An 18,698-nucleotide genomic window follows, 5' to 3' on the forward strand; every position below is an offset into this window, starting at 1 on the left:
CAATTCCTCCAAATGCCCATTTTCGTTCAGTGCGCCATCATGATCATGGAGACAAACGTGGAATCACAATACGCGTTGTCTCTAGTATACATACAGAGATGCAGGAAAGCTTGGCCAGGGACCTTCGATAAAAAGAGCCCTGTTCTAGAATTGAAGAAGATCGCTTCGCTATATGCTCTCTCACTAGATGGGACAAGGTCACAATCAAGCGAACATGCCGCTGTACCATTCGCATCGCCTATCATAGGTATGAACTACAATCTCTCACGATGCGATGGCTATGGATTGTCGCCAGCTCTATCACCTTGAACTCTAAAGTCTAGTGAACATGCCTTGGGACGTCTGCGTCTAGTCAGGGTGGGAAGTTTGGAATGGACTCGCATCACTCACTGTTGTCGCCAGATTGTCTAACCCTAACCTCTCGAGATCTTCCGGCCTTGAATCTTTCTACCTCATCATAGATACCCAAAGTGCCGTCGTTGAGCTGCTCGAAACGGAAATTGTTGAGGTGGGTAACGTGTGACTCGATCATGCTGCTTTGGAATTCCATAAGCTCTCTCGTATCCTCTCCTTTCAACCGAAACTTATCCGATATACTCATTTTCTGGCGCCGCAAGTTTTGCAGTTTCTCCAGTATGTATAGAAGTTCTGCTTCAGAGCAGCGATTTCGAGGGCCTACATATTTTGAGTCGCGGACATAGCGAGCAGTCACATCTGTTACGCCGTCGACTGAGAACGCTATGCAATAAGAGAGCCAGTTTCCCCAACCTAGGATTTGATGTTAACACGGACTTGTTGAACAAAAAAGCAGATTGCTCACCTTCAGTATAAAGACGCGGTCGGTCCCAAGCCTCTTCGCATGGATCCACATGAACCCATCGCTTTCGGTGCACTGAATATACCTCAATCCATACATGATCCTCTGAGTTCCAAACCCACCGCACTCGGCTGCCAACCGCCCGACAAAGCATACCAAAACAATTAGCCCACTCTCCCACTCTCCCACGGCGTGTTTCTAACAGGACAAACGCATCGCTATACCGCTGGAATCGTTCATGATTACCACAACTCCCCGTTGAACATCGATAAAGCTCGACTTGATTTGCACTTCGAGCCGACTCTTCTGGTGTCGGTTGGATCATACCGACTGCCACTGTAGGGTTATTACAGATGGTACAGATAGGATTATTGACCCAGGCAAAAAATGAGCGTTTGAACCATCGACACAGTGCTCGAACCACACAGTCTTGATAGCCCCAGGCCGCCTTCTTATTCGAATCTAAGCTTTCAGCCTCTGCCTGTAATATCTGTGACTCATCTTCAGCTGCTCGATAAATGCTTTCCAAAGGTATTACTCGTAGAGCATCATCTAGCAGCCCGGAGTTCTCCCATCGCAAGGGTATGTTCGACATCGATTCCAACAATTTCTCGAATCTGAGAGAACTTCCGAAGCGAGGCTGCATTGGAATAAGCGGGATATTGCGTAAGCCAAAATAAGGTGGAGGACCGTTGCCATCGCTCTCTGGAACCTGCGCAGCCGTCTGGGCAACATTATCATGTGAGATGACTGTACCAGACCTTGCCTGTCTCAGGGATCTGAGGTGGTTCAAGCGATTCGTGGAAAGCAGTTTGCGGAATTCCAACGAGAGGCTGTTTGCAATAGTGTCATCGAGCGCCGTCACATTAGGCAGTGAGCCACTGTCCGTTGTGCATCGTTCTACTTGAACCGGATCCGATGAAGAACTCGATGGAACATGAGCTGCACCAGCAGTACCACTCTCGGCTACGCTCCTATAGCAATTGCCGTCATGTGGATCAAGCTCACGATACACCCATGGAACGGATGTAGCATCATTGTCCCCAGGCGGAGGCGGCAATGAATTCGTGCTGCGTTCAACCGACTCGAAAGCAGGTCTGGGCATATATGTACCCGTTTCTAATTTGGTATAATCGTTTTCACTCATGTTGTGCTCTCTGACAATTGGATTTGCAGATGTAGATCCTGACAAGGCAACAAGATTTGCCTCTTCTAAAGCTATTGGTCCTAAAGAACCGGAAGGAAGTCTAGAGGCCTGCTCGAGCTGTTGCTCAATGAGATGAGAACATCGTTCAATGTCGCTGAAGACCTGATATGAAGGTACAAAGAATGCCACCCCTTTCACAGGGGAACCCAAAACGATGTGGCCGTGTAGTAATCCAGATGTGGCGTCGTATATCCAAGAGCCGCTATCTCCATACGCAAGAGATCTATCGAACTGAGCATGATACACTTCTTGATACTTCTCCGCATTGGGTGTCCGCATGAAGGTGGGTGTGAAGCTCGTGTGACCGCGAATCATGCCTGCAGACGCAGTGTGTGCGACGACTGATGTTTGCGTTGAACTTGTGAGGTCATCACGTTTGGTATGACCCGGAAAGCTTAGAAGGCTCGACGAAATCAAGTGATGAAGCTTGGAGTCGCATGTCGAGCTATCGCTCAGCTGGACAAGGGCATAATCAAGCTCCGGTTTTGAGCTCGAACAGAGTGATGAGAAAAGCAAGCTGCCAACGAGCGAAGCGTCTTGTGGTAACTGCTTCGAGTCAAACTCAGCAGGATTCTCAGTAGTTGGACACGAGCATCCAGTATCGATCCCAGAATTGTGATCAGACGATAAGACTGGATCGCATGCGTTGTGCTCCAAGAAGGTACTGACGCTGGATGATGTACTCGCATGAGGTAGTGAGTACTGACAATTGTCTTCCAAATTAGAATGGCCTGAGCTATAGCTTGCCTGGCTTGTTGCATCAATGTCATCCTCACTGTCGGAGAAGCAGAGCTCTGCATCTTGTTGTTTGGCACTAGGAGACTCCAGCGGCTCGTCGACGAACGCATGGGCAGCGGTCATAAGGCAGTCTCTACCATTGATACAAATGATTCCACCAGCAGTGACTTTCCGGATGGAAGGTGCATTATCACTTGTCCGGATAAAAAGTGGACTGCCAAGGTTAGGGCGGTTCGAAGTACTGAAGACGCAAGCACGAGCTGTCGGAACATCGTCGTCTCTAGCCCCATCGCTTTCAGGATGTGTTGCTAGCTGAACCAATTGGTTGTAGTCGGGAGCTCTGGGAAGATGCTTCAACGCGATGCCAGGATATCCTTCCAGTAGATGACTTTCTCTAACCGTGTTTCTGATCGCTTTGCGGTGGGCTTCGCTTTCGCAACAGAAGATTATGGTAGGTACGGCTGTTTCCTGCAACGTCCCAACCATGTACATTGACCACGTGACCCATGTAGGCGTTGGTTCGCTGTAGGTATCAAGGTACTGCTTGATGCTTTGACCGAGGCCGAGAAACGCGGTACGCGCTGGTCCAACAGCCTCCCAGCACTTCTGATTCCCAATCGTTGCAATGAAGCGGCCGACGGAAAGTCGTGGGTTTGGCCAACATTGATTGGTTGGAGGTGCTCTTAGTTTGACCCCGCGCAATGTTCTGCTGCGCCGAATATTCGTTAGAGCCTTCATTTCCGGCGTTTTTCTTATGAGCGTAGCTGTTGTCGACATTCAGGCATTAAGGCGTTTCTCGATCGAATGCAAAAGAGTAGAAAGAGGATGGCAGCATGGTGACGATATGGGAAGTGGCCAAGCCACGCCCAACATGCAGCGTGCGTGCGGCTGAGGCTGAGGCTGGGGCTGTGTGAGTTGCAGCGCGTCGCGTCTATCAACAACAGGGCTTACAACCACTGCTTATAGTGCGCACGAGATACTACCATAGGTCCTTCTTCGTGCTGATTCGAAGTCCACAGGTTGAGGTGAAATCTGGGGTAGTGAGGTCATAGAGCACCCAATTTTCGGTTAGTCGAAAACCCATGTATCAAGCGACGTCCTTTTCAGCAAGATAACGTAACCAGACTCCAAGATTTGAGGCTACATATCAGGCAAGGCAGGCGCATACCAGTATTATTCCTGGCGCGCAAGTTATATTTGGTTCCTGCGTGTAGTCTTCAGGTTGTTACAATATCCTGCCTTTGCTCAAAATCAACGTCATGGCTCGTGCTGCTTCGCCGCTCCTTGACCCGCTCGACGCACCAACGAAGATCATCATACTCGACGCTCTCTGGGGCCCGATTTCCATCCAAGGCCATCAAGTCCGTAATTCTCATACCTTTGAAGCATACTGGGCTTTTTATCATAGATCTTGCGAGCATGCGCTGTACGATGGTGGGCGGCATGTACTTGCTCGAACACACGAGGACATCGTGGATCTTGCGCATCTACTCCAAGAGGGACGGTCACGCGACATAATCCGGGGTGTGTTGCGTCTGAAGCTGACAAAAGCTCACGACAATGAAGATGAGCTTGTAGACCGTGCTATTGATCTTGCCGCGAATTTGTTGCTCATGGTCGACTTCGACAGCATCGAGTATGGTTTTAGTGGTAGACAGCAAATCGCATGGAGTACTGGATCGCTAGGAGACTGCGTCGCGTCATTCTTCGGATCCGCACCAGTACTCGGTCACGAGAGCGTCAAGCTACACCGTGTGTTCAATGCTTTGAACTTGGGTCGGATAGCTGGAGTCGAAATCGTGCCTACAACGAACCTGCTTGATCATCTACGTCTGACAGATGATGATACGAAACTGTACATTTTCCATCATGCGTCGTTTTTGAAGCATCAATCACAGAGGTACACTTTAAAGATTCGTAATGACGAACTGCAGAAGCTGACTGTCCCAGTACCATCTTGCCAAAAGGTCTCATTGAAGAGACTCTCCGTACCCTTGCACTACTATTTCCCCAATCAGACCCTGCTGTGCGAAAATGGTACCGCTCATTGCCCACACCTTTTACTCTCGATCCTCAACTCATGCTCTGTGGGCATCTCAAGACTGACGATCGACAAATTGAGACTTTCGTTTATTGGCATGATCGTATAGTTGTATTGAAGCAAGTCTTCGACGAAGCCACACCACGAACATTGTCGCAATGGTGGCATGATCGCCGTAATGGAGTGCAGTGGTATACATTTTGGATTGCGATTGTGGTCCTGGGTTTCACCTTGTTCTTCGGTCTGATACAAAGTATTGAAGGTGCTTTGCAAGTTTACGGCACTTTTTATGGCGAGAAAGGGTCCTGAAAGGGTTCGTAAGTGAGCCTCGTATCCAGCAATCCGGTTCGTCGACGAGCAAAGAGTGGGTTTTCACGAGATTCTTTCCAGAAGGAACTCGGTCTGACCCAGCATCCAATGATTGTTGCTGTTGGTTCCAACCCGAAGTGAGTGTAGTGTAGGGTAGATTGGCGTATACAAGTTGCCTATACCAGTAGAAGTTTGTGCATATCTCAGCAGTAAACTATCGTGGCTGGAGGGGCCAAGACAAAATCTTTATTTCGCGTAGACACTGTGTACGTACTAACTACCACTACTATAGAGAACGATAGTTACGAGACAATTTTCACTTTCGTATTCGCGCAAAATACGCGTATAGATTTCGCCGAAAATTTCTCAAAACTTTCTACTCCATGATACCTCAAACCTCGCATGTCCAAAGTCCTATCTTCAAGAACTCCCCTCAGTCCCTCAAGCGCATCTTCCCGCCTAGCTCTTTCTATACCCATGATTGACTTTTGCAAGAACTCAAAGCGCAAGCAGAAGTTTCCATCTGTAAATCTCAGGAGTACCAAGTTGATGGTGAAGAGCTGACTCATAACAATGCTATCAGCGTATTTGCTGCGGACAAGGCAGCATAGATTGTCTAGAAGAATACAAAGTTAGTGCCATACATCATAGGGTGTGTGGAGATGCTGAGCCTACTGAAGGTGGTCTCGATGTTCATGAGGTTCATGACTAAATCGTTGAGTGTGTCGGTGTAAGACTTGCCGACAGGTATTGTATCTGCACGTGGAAGTGGGAAATTTAAGTGCTCTTGGTGGTCGGCCTGGGTTTTCCATAATCGGAGCTTGCTGTCCTTAACTTGCGAGCCATCACGCGGATCGGACATACATGAAGTACACTCCACAAGCAAAGGTCAGTGAGATTGTTGAGAATCAATGACCATGATGATCGTGTGTAACGTAGTGAATTTTGAGTCCAAGTACCCGGAATTGAACTACGTTCGTTTCGGCAAAAAAATGACTCTCGGTTACAGGTTCGAACGCCACAAACACAAAGAAATGGTAGATATATACTGATGATCAAGGCATAAAAGTTCCATGGTTTTCTCCACGTATTTGGGAAGCTATTTCAAGATCCACCGCAGCTTAGTTCCGAGTAGTTCGACTAACCATGGGTATGGTAAGTGAACATTGCAGAGACCCTCAATCAGGTGCCTTCTGTTTGCACCATCTGTTCTTCTATTTGTTTCATGTATTAAAACTCGTTGAGCTCCGCAGAGGAAAGTACAGCAACAGAGCACAATATGGTGAGATGGTTGGTTGGTTGGTTCATTCATAAGCAATTGCAGAGGCCCAAAGCCACGTAGTTGAGGTGTGGCAGATACCGAGGTACCCCCAGATTCCTACTACAAGAGCCCTTGTATATACCAACTACGGGATACCTATCGTTTTCAAACCAGCCCTTCCTGGCTAGCTAGGAAAGATTGGCGGAACGAAGACACGACATATTGCTGACTCCTGGTACCCCCCGACTCCCCCCCCCCTGACCCTTGCGAACCCCCTCTGCACGGTTGTAACCAAAGTCGCCTGCAAGCCTCGGCGGCTAGTGTCCCCGTGAGAATTGTGAGACAGAACGGCTAGTAAGATTGGAAGAGAGTGAAGACACCGGCTTCTACATGCTGTGCCGAACTACTCAGTCATACTCATCGATGACGATGAAACCTAATCACACTCCTTCAATCGACGTGTACGTCTCTTCTGACCACAATAGCGTTTGGGGTGTTCATGACACCATGCAGCGGCAAGATGCTTTCGTCACTATCCGTCGACCTTCCCATGTTCCACATTTTGTTGTTTGCTCCGCCCATTGACTGACAAGAGACCCTGACGGAGTTATTGGGTCTAGTGTTGTATTCTTTTAGCATGATGCCTTTGTCTGAGTGTTCCGTTTGTTTGTGATAGCCAAGCGTATTCGGATTCTGGTGGAAACTAGATGTCTTTATCTGTGCACTTGTCAAACTTCGGCTGGCGTTGAGAAACTGGCTGAATAGGGGCTTAAGTGCCGGTAATGAGGCAGCTATGATCCCTACATCGAATTCGATGAATCTCCACATGGTGAAGGTGTCGTATACATATGGATCGGGGTTGTCGAAGAATTTCGCTTGCTTCTTTGACTTGATAACACAAGCAATGCCAGCAAACAGTCCAAGGGCTAGAACAAGGATAAGCGAGACTCTAGTGCGGATGTTCAGTTGCAGGTTCCAGATTAGCGGAATTGGCAACAGAGCCAGTAGGAAATCTGTTGCGATTGTAACAACTATACTTGATTAATATATGTCAGCCACTCATTCAACAGCGGATTGCCTTACTAGTGTTCATAAGTCCAATAGCAGTGAAGGTTTGTGAGTTGAAGCATTTTGCAGTCCCAGATCCCAATGGCGGCGGACGAAGCCGTAAGTCCCAAGCAGCTGCCACAGGTATGCATTGAAAGAGCTGTTAACAGTGGCATGGTTAGTGAGGTTTCAAAGAACGATATGGAGTTTGAAAGGCTGCCTCTTGTGTGTTCGAGCGAATTCCGTCCAGGTGTAAGAGTTTCTAGTGGACAGCTTTGATCCTTGAACCCAAATGTAAACATTGACTTACTTCAACGATGTTAGCACAACTCCAGACAATACAATGCAGGAAGGATAATACCTAGTGTTCCAACACATGCAGCAGTAAAGAGCGTCATGAAGATATTCAAGCCATGCAAGAACCACGCATACGCTTTCTTTGTCACAAGTCGTAGCAGGAAACAGGCGACAGAGACCTTGATCAATGCTACTCCAATTGCAACCAGTATCGACTGAGTTTGACGGAGTCTCAGAAACTCACGATATCTGTCCTTGTCCATTTGAATAACCACAAGATGCCTCCCGATGCCTACTGTTGTTTGTATAACATATATGATGTATGTTGCGGTGGCAAATACAAAGGCGAATAATATAGCCCAATCGTCTTTTCCAAACGATTGAAGCATCCAAATTCGGACGTAGCATCGTAACAATACGACAACAGCAACAGCGGCATATAATGCGCCAGTCTGTGCCAGAAGGGTTGGGGCGTTGGTATAGGCGATGTATTCGGGGGTAATATTGGACAGATCTGGTACGCCTGCAGCAATAGAAGCCATCTTGACGAAGAGGGGAGGACATCAGTTGTCAAAAAGGATATAGGAGACGTGGGACGGGCAGACATGCGCTGGCGCCTACAGCCTGCAGTGAAGTTGGTAATGAGGTCCATTATCTTTCCATGTCCTCGATGCGGCACAGCACGGGACGGAGATGCTTGCCAAGATGAAGCGAGGATTCTTCATCAAAGTTTGTGCTTTAGGATCACTCGAATTTCATCCCATTTCATAATGTTGTGGTCAACGACCTTGATAGGTGGACCAGGTTTCCAGTGTTGAGTCTAGCATTCCGGGCAGTCGAATTCCTCCAGGATGTTTTTCAGAGTTATGCAGTCAAAGACTGAATCAGCCAGAGTTGCAACTTCATGTAACACGATGGACAGTTTATTCCTGACATGCTCAACCTTGTACTATCTAGAACTCTCATATCAGGACTCGAGCTTTTGTGGTCGCATGTTTGTCCCACCGAAAGGACAAACAAAGATCGCCGATGTCTTGATCATTATCATTCCATTTCTCCTAGATTCATCTTATGTGTGTACTGGGTATGTGCATATCGGGCCCGTGTTGAAACCTGGCCTGAACAATTATGACAAATCCAGAGCCCGCTCTGCCCTGATCCCGACGGCGCGGTACGCCGTTAGTTGCAAAGCGGGGACCAAGGACTCCATGAGGTATCCACCTGATGGCAAAAAATGGAGATATCATGCATATTCGTGGCGTGGTTGGCACGGGATGGGAAAGAGTGTCAGATAACCTTTTCGAAGAATGAGAATGGTTGGAATTCTCGTTCCTGACTTTTCCCATATTCGTAAAAACAGGAAACAGTGTACTATGTAGCTAAGGTCAACGTCCAGAGCATGAATAAGGACTGGGGAAGCACTAACCAAATACGGATACCGTGCGATGCACTCAATTTAGCGTTCCGTTTTTCGCTATACTACCCGCAACTTCAACGGCCAACGCCGATCTTCTATCCCGATATTAGTGCTGTGGAGTCGAGCAAACGTAGTGTACAGTGGAGACAGTAGCGTAGTGGCTTACAGGGGTAGCAACACAGACCAAGACAAGCATCTGAGCTAACTGTATTCTGTGCGGGTCTCTTCCCGTGTTGCTAAGCAGCTCGGTAGTACCCCGGCGGTGCTTTAACCATGTACACTACTCCGATCGTATTTTTTTGTTATGACCACCCAAGTATAGAAGCTAACGATAGCTGTGGCACAGTGACTGAGCCACTGTGGCTTACGCTCGTCTATTTTTGAATGGGCAAACAAAGAAAATACAATCGGAATCCTTTGCCTGACATCACAGTATGCGTAGGATTTAGCGCTACAATCGCGACACAGTTCCTGTTTGCTCTCAACATCTCGCATTCAAGGATCGCAGCAACTATCAGAATCCTTTGTCCACTCCGGTTGTGCATCCTTGTCAAATGAACAGCGAACCCAAATCCTTCGGCGCCAAATGTTCCGAGCGTTTCTATTTCGTTCGAGTTGATCGGTGGCGTCCGCCACGACACCAAGATATGCCACAACATTAAGTGCAAGGTCCGATATCTGTCTCCATCTCGAAATGAACTCGCTGCCAGCCACGGTTTCCCAGCTGTTGGCATAATTGTCTTAAAAACGATGTGACAAGCATAATTCACTTATCCGTGCACCTTATCAAACTTTGCATCCTGCGTACCCTTACACGTTATTGCGGCACAGTAGATCCTGGTTCTGGAAAACAATGTCGCGCCAATAATGCCTTCGCGTTATGCGGGCCACAATCCTCATGGCACGATCCAGATCTTTGGAGATCTAATTGAGGCTGGCCTGTTTTTTCTCCTAACAAGATCCTCAGCTGGAGGGTTCATGATCAAGCCAGTAGACTCAACTTTGTTTTGTTGCATAGGCCTTTGATATCTTCGAAGCAAAGATACCTTCCCCATCTTTGAATTTGAAACTTAGAAACTCTTCCAGGAAACCGAATTGTGCGTTTTTCCAAGAAGTGTAAACACCATCCAGACCAATATTATTGTGCAATGATCAGTCTAGCGCGTCTCGGGATCCACTGTTTCACTGTTGTTCCTTCGTTTCTCTTGAACGCCACCCCGTAGACATGCAGGTCTCGAGCACGGTGTTCTCCTCGTCACAAGCGCTGCTTATGACAGCCGCGAATGGGTTGCGGGTACTAAATATATAGGAGCCCCTCAGGGTCAAATCGATAAGAAGACAGGATAATCCATCTCTTTGTGTTCACAACTTGACGGGACTCTATCGTCCGATCTGCGCTCCGATCAGCAATCTGACATCCTTCCCCACCTCGAAATGCGTTTTTCTGGTGTAGCAGCGGCCGCACTCATAGGCAGCGCTGGTGCCACTTTCAAGTTCATGGAGCATGACCAACTGGCTGCGATCGGAGTAGTCAACTTAGGTCTCGACGTGGCCCAAAATGGCTATCCTAACGAGAAGTGTACGCTGAAAAATGTCTCTGTACGACGAGAATGGTCCGCCCTCCATCGACCATGTTATAACGTTTATTGAACTGACAACTCACTAGGTCTCGTCTCACAAAATCTGAAAAGTTCAACTATATTGACGCCGTCAAGTGTCTCCACCAGAAGCCTGCTCTGACCCCAGCCGCCATTGCATCGGGGGCTAAAAGTCGTTACGATGATTTCGTCGTAACTCATGTCCTTCAGACTAACTGGGTCCATGGAAATGTGCGTCTACCTGAACCCCATCTTTTCAGCCTTCTGACTCGCAGAGTTCGGAATGCTGAAGATACGGAGATGCGATTTAGCCACCTGAACCATTCTCGAGGAACTCGCGAGAACTCAAGTGATAACTGACGTAAACTGACATTCACTAGTTCAATTTTCTCTCCTGGCATCGTTACTATATCTGGGCCTACGAGCAACTGCTACGCAATGAGTGTGGTTACAAAGGACATCTACCTTACTACAATTGGGCATGGTGGTCTGACGACCCTGCAAAGTCACCGTTGTTCGATGGCAGTGAAACAAGCATGTCAGATGGTGGAGCCTTTGTCCCTGGGAAAAACTTTACATGCGTTCCCAACGAAGCAAGGTGTAACATCAAGCTCGCACCTGGCAGCGGCGGCGGCTGTGTGTCCGGACCACTGGCAAAGTAAGTCGCTCCTGAACAAACGAATCCATGCTCCCTATGGCACATGGGCAGCAAATGCTAATAGTAACAGCTGGACTGTCAACATAGGACCTATCCAAACGAAGGCCAAGGGCATCAAGCCAAACCCGCAAGCTGATGGTCTTGGCTGGAATCCTAGATGTCTCAGCCGCGACTTGAATAAACAAGCCGCCTTTGCATGCCGGGATGAAATTGTAACGGCACTTATCAGGGACAACAAGGACGTTTTGTCGTTCCAGAACAGGATGCAGGGTGATTTCCCCGCTGGATACCAGGGTGTCCACAGTGGTGGTCACTATACCATTGGTGGTGATACTGGCTCAGACTTCTACAACTCTCCGGCTGACCCTGCGTTCTTTTTCCACCACGCAATGATTGATCGCGTCTGGTGGATCTGGCAGAACCAAGACCTCAAGAACAGGCGCAACGCGATTGCGGGGACTATGACCTTCTTGAATATTCCTCCCACCCGCAACGGTACTCTGGAAGATACTCTGAGCTTAGGATCAATGCTGGAAGACGCCTTCCCCAACATCACAGTGGCTGATGCCATGACTACGCTTGGTGGACCGTTCTGCTACATCTACGCATAGGAAGTAACAGTACTACTCCAGGAACGACGAGTTTCACAGACATGATGTTCATAGCCGTACGCACATAATCATAGTTCCTAAGACGAGTACGAATAATGAAAGATCTTTGGTAGACTCACATGGAAACCTTGTACTTCACAAAAGTATACCTTCTATCCCGGACTCTTACTCTTTATCAGTCGTTCACAAACACGATCAGTTGATATGATTCGCAAAGTAATGAGCGATTGCAGCATGATTAATCACGAGTTTCAATTTGAAATTGCCCAACGAGTAACGGGTTTGACAAGAAAAGGACATTCTCGATAGGTCAAAATACTTGGTATTGAGGAACATCCTTCCACTCCAAACATTACAACTGACCTACATGGTCAAGTCCCACAGGCCAAGTTGCTGAGGCGTATACATGCAATGCATCAGCTGCACAGATTCAACACAAACTCTGCATGTAGTTGTCGAGCTGTTGCAAGATTTCGTTTCACCTTGTTACTCAGTATTTCAAGAGGGGCGATGCTAGAATAATACCTTGAAACCCTCACTAATCCTGAGACTTCCGGGTAGTTCTGCAGCTCTCTGTGCGAATATGGTTTCGTTTCTTATGAACTCCTTCTACACCAGCGACTTCACCCAAATTCGGACCGCGTCGTGACTTTTCGGGCGTTACACCGAAAATTTCACACCCACATCACAACATGTTTTGCCATATTTTTAGTAGCGACGCGGGGCACGGAAACCTAGGTTTTTGTAACTTTCTGTTGATATGTATTGCATTTCATCCGACTTTATGAGGGAGTAAGTTGCAAATGATCGAACGCAAGGCACATATATGGTAGTTTCTTTAGCCTTTGATACGTCGACACGGTCAATGCTTAGTTACAATTGAAACAAACAATCATACAGAAGTCGCTATTCAATTTTGACAAGTTACTCATGACTATGAGCTGTTTCGGTTTTAAAATATCTGGTACAAAGTTTTTGTCTTTGTTGGATTTATTGTTTTTCGTTAGTTGAACTGGTGTTTGGTTTACGAGAGGATCGTACAGCACATAGGTTCGTAACAAGTATTTTTTAGCTCTCTGAAAGGGATGATCTCTGTTGCTTAAGGCGAGTGCCCTTCCCGCGCGCGAACCCTTCTATGTCTTGTACAGGCGCCCTTGTCGAACCTAGACTAAACGTACTTTCGCATAAAATAACCCAAGTCTTTCTTTACATGCTTTGGGTGGCATGGTAAGATCATGTAAAGCTCTCACTCATTTCGGATGAGAAATTGAGACGATAAAAATTGGATCTTAAGAGAAACAGAAGAGTAATTTTATAGCGTTAAGCCACATGCGCCTCCATGCTATGGAGACCTAGAAGATCCCGCGCACTTGACGAGATTTGTGCGTAGTCGATGCATTGTAGAATCTCGTACAATGTAGAGCAGATTGAGTTTAACAGCTAGAGACACATGCTCATAACAGGTTATGAGCAGCAATCCTAGTCATCAGGCAGAGAGCACGAAACTGATGTAGGAAGCTTCTAAATGCATCGACAAGAAACCCATTCAAGATAGAATTATGAGAATAGAGAAGGCATAGGGTATACAGCAAGTTCAGGGTCTCCGCTCATGGCGGAGGATCACGATAGTTTTGTATAGATAGGCCAGCACATACTATTGAGCGTGGGAAATTTTGGATGCATCCACCACAAACTTTGAGGTTGTGTGGTTGGGAAAACACGAGAACGAAAGAAGTTTATTTAAACGACCTGGGCACACCGTCTCATCATTGGCGATTTGCTCGTTTTTTGGTGCAAATACCCTGGTTCTGTAGCATACATGTCATCGTAGCATATTATCATATTTTCAGCGCACTCGTAGTAGTTGTCATAGTCCTTTCTAGCTTCCAAATTCAACGCATGTTTTGTTGCACAAGAAATACGCAGCCATAGGGTATTCTCTCGTTGCGTTTGCAGTTGGAACTATGCGTTCTCGACAGTTCAAGTCTCCAGCTACGAATATCATTGAAAACATCGATAGGAGATTTGAAATTTAAATGGCTAACCCGATCCCGAGAAACCATGGGCTGCAAACAAGCAGAATTTCACCGCATACAAAAGCAAGGCACACTTTTCAAAAACTCCCATGATGTTGATATGGGAAGGTTAAGACACATGTCCAACATTTCGAAGTCGTTGCGTGTCACACTTGCAGATTGCAATGTAACAGAAGGGCCGGCCAATCCATGACCTGCTAAAGCAACAAGCTGTCCCCATGAGAGATGCATACCCTGGGTTGAAAGGCCCCAAGACAAAGATCTCATGACCGGATCATGCATGGATTTTTGATTGGCTGGAGACGTCGTTCATGTGACACTGATTGTGTATTTTTGTCGGAGAAGAGCAAGAAGAACATCTGATGTAACGCGCATGTCTGTGTTTCGACGAAAAAATGATGTGTTTATGGCGTGCCGAGAAAGCGCAGACATGTATTCATCATAGCAAGATTTTGAGAAAGACACTCAGCCATTGTCTCAAGGAATGTCGTTTTTTGGACAGAAACAGAAAAGCCCCATGTTGGGGGGTATCTGGTATTTTGTGTAACAAGAGAAGAAAAGCTTTTAGTGATCGGTCAAACTGCGAGGGGGACAAGATGTTTTTGTAGTAAGGTGATGGAAAGGTCACGTGCGCGTTCCCCGCCGACGATGGCGGCTACTTCTCATCACGAGCTCTGCCTATCTTCATTCCTTGGTCCCATCATGTCCTTCTTGTCTTTGTTGAATCAAACACCCCTCAAAGAATCTCTGAATCTCCCCAATGCCATCCATCCCCGTGACCATCGCAACATACTGATCTGGCCTAACCAGGACCACCGCACCCACGCTCGCATCGACACCGTATTTCTCATACGCATGTCCACGTCCAGAGTTGTAATGCTCATCATCAGTATATGTTTTATGCAGATCGCGAATTCCCCATTTGCCGGTCGCAGGCCAGAAGTAGTCATGGATGTGCTCTTGTTCGATGTCTCGAAAGGGAGTGCTGAGCACGAGGAGTGGCTCAATGACGCTGTCAGCGCTAGATTTGGGGCGAGTAAAGCGCTGGGTCAAAGAGGCGAGGGATGAGGCGAGCTGGCGGATGTTAGTTTAAGTGTTGAGCCCTGAGGGAGCTTTGCGTACCTTATCCAGTTTCTTCTTTTGCCCTACATTGCTAATATCACCAGCGAAAACGACTACACGCCACCGCCCGTCGCTCCGCAGTGTGCTTTGCAGCTGCACCGCCTTACAATCGCAGAACCGAATCACTTGCGCAGACGGGAAGCGCATGCCAACTGTGACGCCTTTCGCAACGCGCGGGGTGCTGTGCATCGAGTCTGTGATGGGACTATCTTGGTACTGTGCCGTAAAACCCGCTGTGTACCTCCCGCTCTTGCGGAAATACTCCGCAAATTCGCCTTCGACCTCCTCCTTGCGGCTGAACATGCTCGAGAACTCTTTGTCGAAGGTGATCAGATCGGCGGCTGTTTTGCTGCGCTCCTCGACGTACGTAGCGAGGATGGAGGGCGGGGATACGCCGGAAAGGATAGAGCCCAATTTCCAGCCAATGTTGTATCCGTCTTGTAGGGAGACGTTCATCCTTGCGTTCCGTCAGCTTTGTGTTGGATCTCACATTGCATACTCGAAGGATGGGAGAAGTAACAAACCCTTGCCCCGCCTTGGGAGAGTGTGTATGACACGCATCGCCGGTGAGAAAGACACGACCATCTTTGTGAAAAGCCTCAGCGAGCCGCTGACCGATACTGTATGCGCTCCACCAGAAGGTGCCCGCAAAGTCCATACTATACGGCGCGAAGATCCTGCGCGCTGTATCTTGCAGGTCCTCGAGTTTGACGTCTTTGGGATGCGATCCTGCGGGAAGCTGGATGTAGAATCGGACCAATTCGCCGCCTTCGCGGGGGATGATGAGCAGGTTGCCTGCGGAGGAGTGGATGGTGCATTTCCGGCGGATATCAGGGAAGTTGGTTAGCGGGTAAATATCCATGACGCCCCAGACAGTGTCTGATGTGTCGCCAATCATGTTGTAGCCGAGAGCGTGGCGGATAGTGGAGTGTGCGCCGTCGCAACCCTAGAAAGACATCAGTGTTCGCGTTCGACCTTGTCGTGGAGAGGGAAGGGTAAGTGAGCTTACCAAAACGTACTTCGCCTCCCAAACCTCGTTTTTGCCATCTTTCTCCGCCGTGACCTTGACGCAATGCGCATCGGAATCATTATTTTTGGTTTCATCAACAACTACCCCTTCGACCGTCCATCCATACTGAATCCCCCCCGTTCCCTTCTTCTCTTCCAATACCTTCTCCATCTTCCCTAGCATTAGTCCATTCATCCTCGCCTGATTGAGAATCACATGCGGCAAATGACTCATTCCTTTCTCCGTATCCAGCGTCCTGCTCTTCCTCGAAATGCCGCTCCCTCCTTCCCCAGGCCCCCAGAAACACACTTCGAGAATGTGGTAGGCCTCGCGGAGCAGGTCCTCTGATAGACCGAAGGATTCGTAGATCTCCACAGTACGGACTTGCACGCCGTCTGCTTGCCCGATCTCCAGGGGTCCGGAGCGCCGCTCGAGGATCGTGAAGGGGATATTGTAGATGGCGAGCCAGGTCGCGGCGAAGATGCCTGCGGAGCCTGACCCTACAATGAGGACGTCTGTTTTGAGCATCGTGCAAGAAGGAATGAAGTAGAATGAGATAGTCTTTAGGAAGAATGTGTCAGAAGTTGGTTAATTTGCTTCAAAGATGACAATATCTTGTTTGTTTGTATGGCTCGACAATACAATGTGCAAAAGAAGATGACGTAGGTATGATCAATATTGGATAGGTGTTGGCATACTCCAAATACTCGGGACTAAAGTTGCGAAGATATATGTCCTAGTACTGGAGCGGTCCCGAAGTCCACGGACATGTCTCGGCTAGAAGTTTTGAGGATGCGGGGAGCATCCGCTAGCGTCATGCAAGAACATGCGAACTCAAACCAGTGCACCTAACGAAACGGCGTGAAAAGTCCAGTCCGGGACACAGGACGGCAATGCGCGAGAAGAACGGACGCCAAAATCCGAGGTCGGGATATAGGCCGGCAACACGTGTTACATATCAGGTTGGTAAATACTGTCAATGAACGCATCTTGTCCATCCAAGGCATACGTATATTTTATGGTGCACTTACCAGGAGGCCCGGGTCGCCGGGTAGAGAAAGATATCTGATATTACTATATGTGTTCTTACAACAACTAAGTCTGAACCACGTTATCCAACAATATTCCGACCCTAGACGCTCAAACCTGATGCGCCGAAACAATGACCAAATAAGGTCCGTATCATCCTGTACACGAATAAGTTACATGTCCTACGCCGAGGACACCCTTTCATAAAAACAATAAGATCTAAGTAGGATTCAAGTCGTAAAAACCGCGAAGCAAGCATCACAGTGCAGAAATCAGCGGCCGACGGAGTAATGCGACAGTCGTGTGCCGTACGGTTGCTGGTACATGGACGGCGCATACTCGGAATCTTGGTAAATGGTACCGCGCTTGTCTTGCTCAGGCAAAAGTTCCTTGACTTCCCAAGTGTGCTGCTTGACGCCGACGGAAAACTCAAGGTCTTCACGGGTGATGGAATCCCAGTACTATTTTTAGAAGCGTTAGCGGCTGCCAAGCGTCTGGGGGAGTGGGGCGGACTAACCTTGTACACCATCATCACTCCCAGCAAGTTGCAAAGGGTGGCAAAAATAAGGCCGTCCATGTAGTGTGAGACGCTGTCGCAAATGGTGTCGCTGAAGACGTAAAGAATGATCTGTCCGATGGTGAAGAAGAAGATGCCGAACGCGATGTCGCCAAGCGGCCAGCGGTCTTCGAGTGTTCCCAAGACAAGCATAATCTGACTGACGACGTATACAAAGAGGAGAATCGCGTTGACAATGTACGTGACAACGAAAATTCCAATAGGGTTCTGGGAACTCAGACCCCAGTTCTTGAACGTGAGCAGAGAAATGGCGCCACCAATCAGGAACATGACCAGGGAGGCGATCCGTATCAACCAAATTGAGAGAAATGTTCCGTCTTCGTATAGCTGGAAACCAACGAAGCCGTTGATCATGAGACAGGTGCAGAGCGCAGATACGAGACCATTTTGCGCAGCGGCGAGATATGGATATGCGGCGGAAGCGGGAGCAGCGACACCGGCGTCGAGGATGAGTGATATGATAGTCAGGAGGAGGTAGATGTAGAAGAAAGATGTAATTTCCTTGCGACCTGTCGCGTTGTCAGTGTGTGTCGACGCCGGGTCGAATGCGCCAACGTACCGACAGCGGTAAACTTGGAGCGCACGTGTATGATCATAATGACGGCCATGGCCATGGCGAGGATGTGTATGAAGTCGTTCGCGACCTGGAAGATGAGCGTGTTGCCAACCTCGATCGATCGCGCATAACACGTCGTTTGGATGCCGACGCCACCATTAATCTCCTGGTGTCCTACGAGGGCGCATAACGGCAACGCGGCCTTTTCGCAAATATCCTGGAAGTCGCCAAAGGCCATGTTTGCGATTTATGAAGGGTGTCGTCGTTCAGAGAGGGGATGGGTGCAGAGCTCTGAATGTCGAGAATAGGCCCGGCGAGGGCTGGGGGCGCGACAGGGAAAGAGCGTCCCGATGTGTGAAGAAAGAGCG

At 48.3% G+C, this 18,698-nt stretch overlaps 7 protein-coding genes across 7 annotated transcripts; 2 read left to right on the forward strand and 5 right to left on the reverse strand.

The window, feature by feature from the left end:
* Nucleotides 1–382: 382 nt before the first annotated feature.
* Nucleotides 383–1,922, reverse strand: P153DRAFT_297779 (uncharacterized protein; the record flags this gene model as incomplete). Its single annotated transcript, XM_033664176.1, has 2 exons — nt 383–768; nt 821–1,922. 2 exons carry the CDS (start codon nt 1,920–1,922, stop codon nt 383–385), a joined length of 1,488 nt encoding a protein of 495 aa, XP_033521027.1.
* A 2,099-nt stretch (nt 1,923–4,021) lies between these two features.
* Nucleotides 4,022–5,112, forward strand: P153DRAFT_388669 (uncharacterized protein; the record flags this gene model as incomplete). The annotated part of the gene is made up of 2 exons (XM_033670770.1): nt 4,022–4,662; nt 4,713–5,112. The coding sequence occupies 2 exons, from the start codon at nt 4,022–4,024 to the stop codon at nt 5,110–5,112; spliced, it is 1,041 nt and encodes a 346-aa protein (XP_033521028.1).
* A 137-nt stretch (nt 5,113–5,249) lies between these two features.
* P153DRAFT_407833 (uncharacterized protein) lies at nt 5,250–5,974 on the reverse strand (the record flags this gene model as incomplete). Its single annotated transcript, XM_033672049.1, has 2 exons — nt 5,250–5,728; nt 5,788–5,974. The coding sequence occupies 2 exons, from the start codon at nt 5,972–5,974 to the stop codon at nt 5,415–5,417; spliced, it is 501 nt and encodes a 166-aa protein (XP_033521029.1). The 3' UTR covers nt 5,250–5,414.
* Nucleotides 5,975–6,823: 849 nt separating this feature from the next.
* P153DRAFT_359602 (uncharacterized protein) lies at nt 6,824–8,259 on the reverse strand (the record flags this gene model as incomplete). The annotated part of the gene is made up of 3 exons (XM_033666876.1): nt 6,824–7,404; nt 7,457–7,555; nt 7,782–8,259. 3 exons carry the CDS (start codon nt 8,257–8,259, stop codon nt 6,824–6,826), a joined length of 1,158 nt encoding a protein of 385 aa, XP_033521030.1.
* A 2,309-nt stretch (nt 8,260–10,568) lies between these two features.
* P153DRAFT_378182 (Di-copper centre-containing protein) lies at nt 10,569–12,001 on the forward strand (the record flags this gene model as incomplete). The annotated part of the gene is made up of 4 exons (XM_033669781.1): nt 10,569–10,711; nt 10,801–10,963; nt 11,113–11,390; nt 11,461–12,001. The coding sequence occupies 4 exons, from the start codon at nt 10,569–10,571 to the stop codon at nt 11,999–12,001; spliced, it is 1,125 nt and encodes a 374-aa protein (XP_033521031.1).
* A 2,720-nt stretch (nt 12,002–14,721) lies between these two features.
* P153DRAFT_388672 (uncharacterized protein) lies at nt 14,722–16,696 on the reverse strand (the record flags this gene model as incomplete). Its single annotated transcript, XM_033670771.1, has 4 exons — nt 14,722–15,111; nt 15,160–15,616; nt 15,684–16,105; nt 16,169–16,696. 4 exons carry the CDS (start codon nt 16,694–16,696, stop codon nt 14,722–14,724), a joined length of 1,797 nt encoding a protein of 598 aa, XP_033521032.1.
* Nucleotides 16,697–17,469: 773 nt separating this feature from the next.
* On the reverse strand, nt 17,470–18,568 carry P153DRAFT_388673 (chitin synthase export chaperone; the record flags this gene model as incomplete). Its single annotated transcript, XM_033670772.1, has 3 exons — nt 17,470–17,658; nt 17,715–18,283; nt 18,334–18,568. 3 exons carry the CDS (start codon nt 18,566–18,568, stop codon nt 17,470–17,472), a joined length of 993 nt encoding a protein of 330 aa, XP_033521033.1.
* Nucleotides 18,569–18,698: the final 130 nt, after the last annotated feature.

The sequence above is a fragment of the Dothidotthia symphoricarpi genome (genome assembly GCF_010015815.1).
Source record: "Dothidotthia symphoricarpi CBS 119687 unplaced genomic scaffold P153scaffold_17, whole genome shotgun sequence".
Classification (NCBI taxonomy): Eukaryota; Fungi; Ascomycota; class Dothideomycetes; order Pleosporales; family Dothidotthiaceae; genus Dothidotthia; species Dothidotthia symphoricarpi.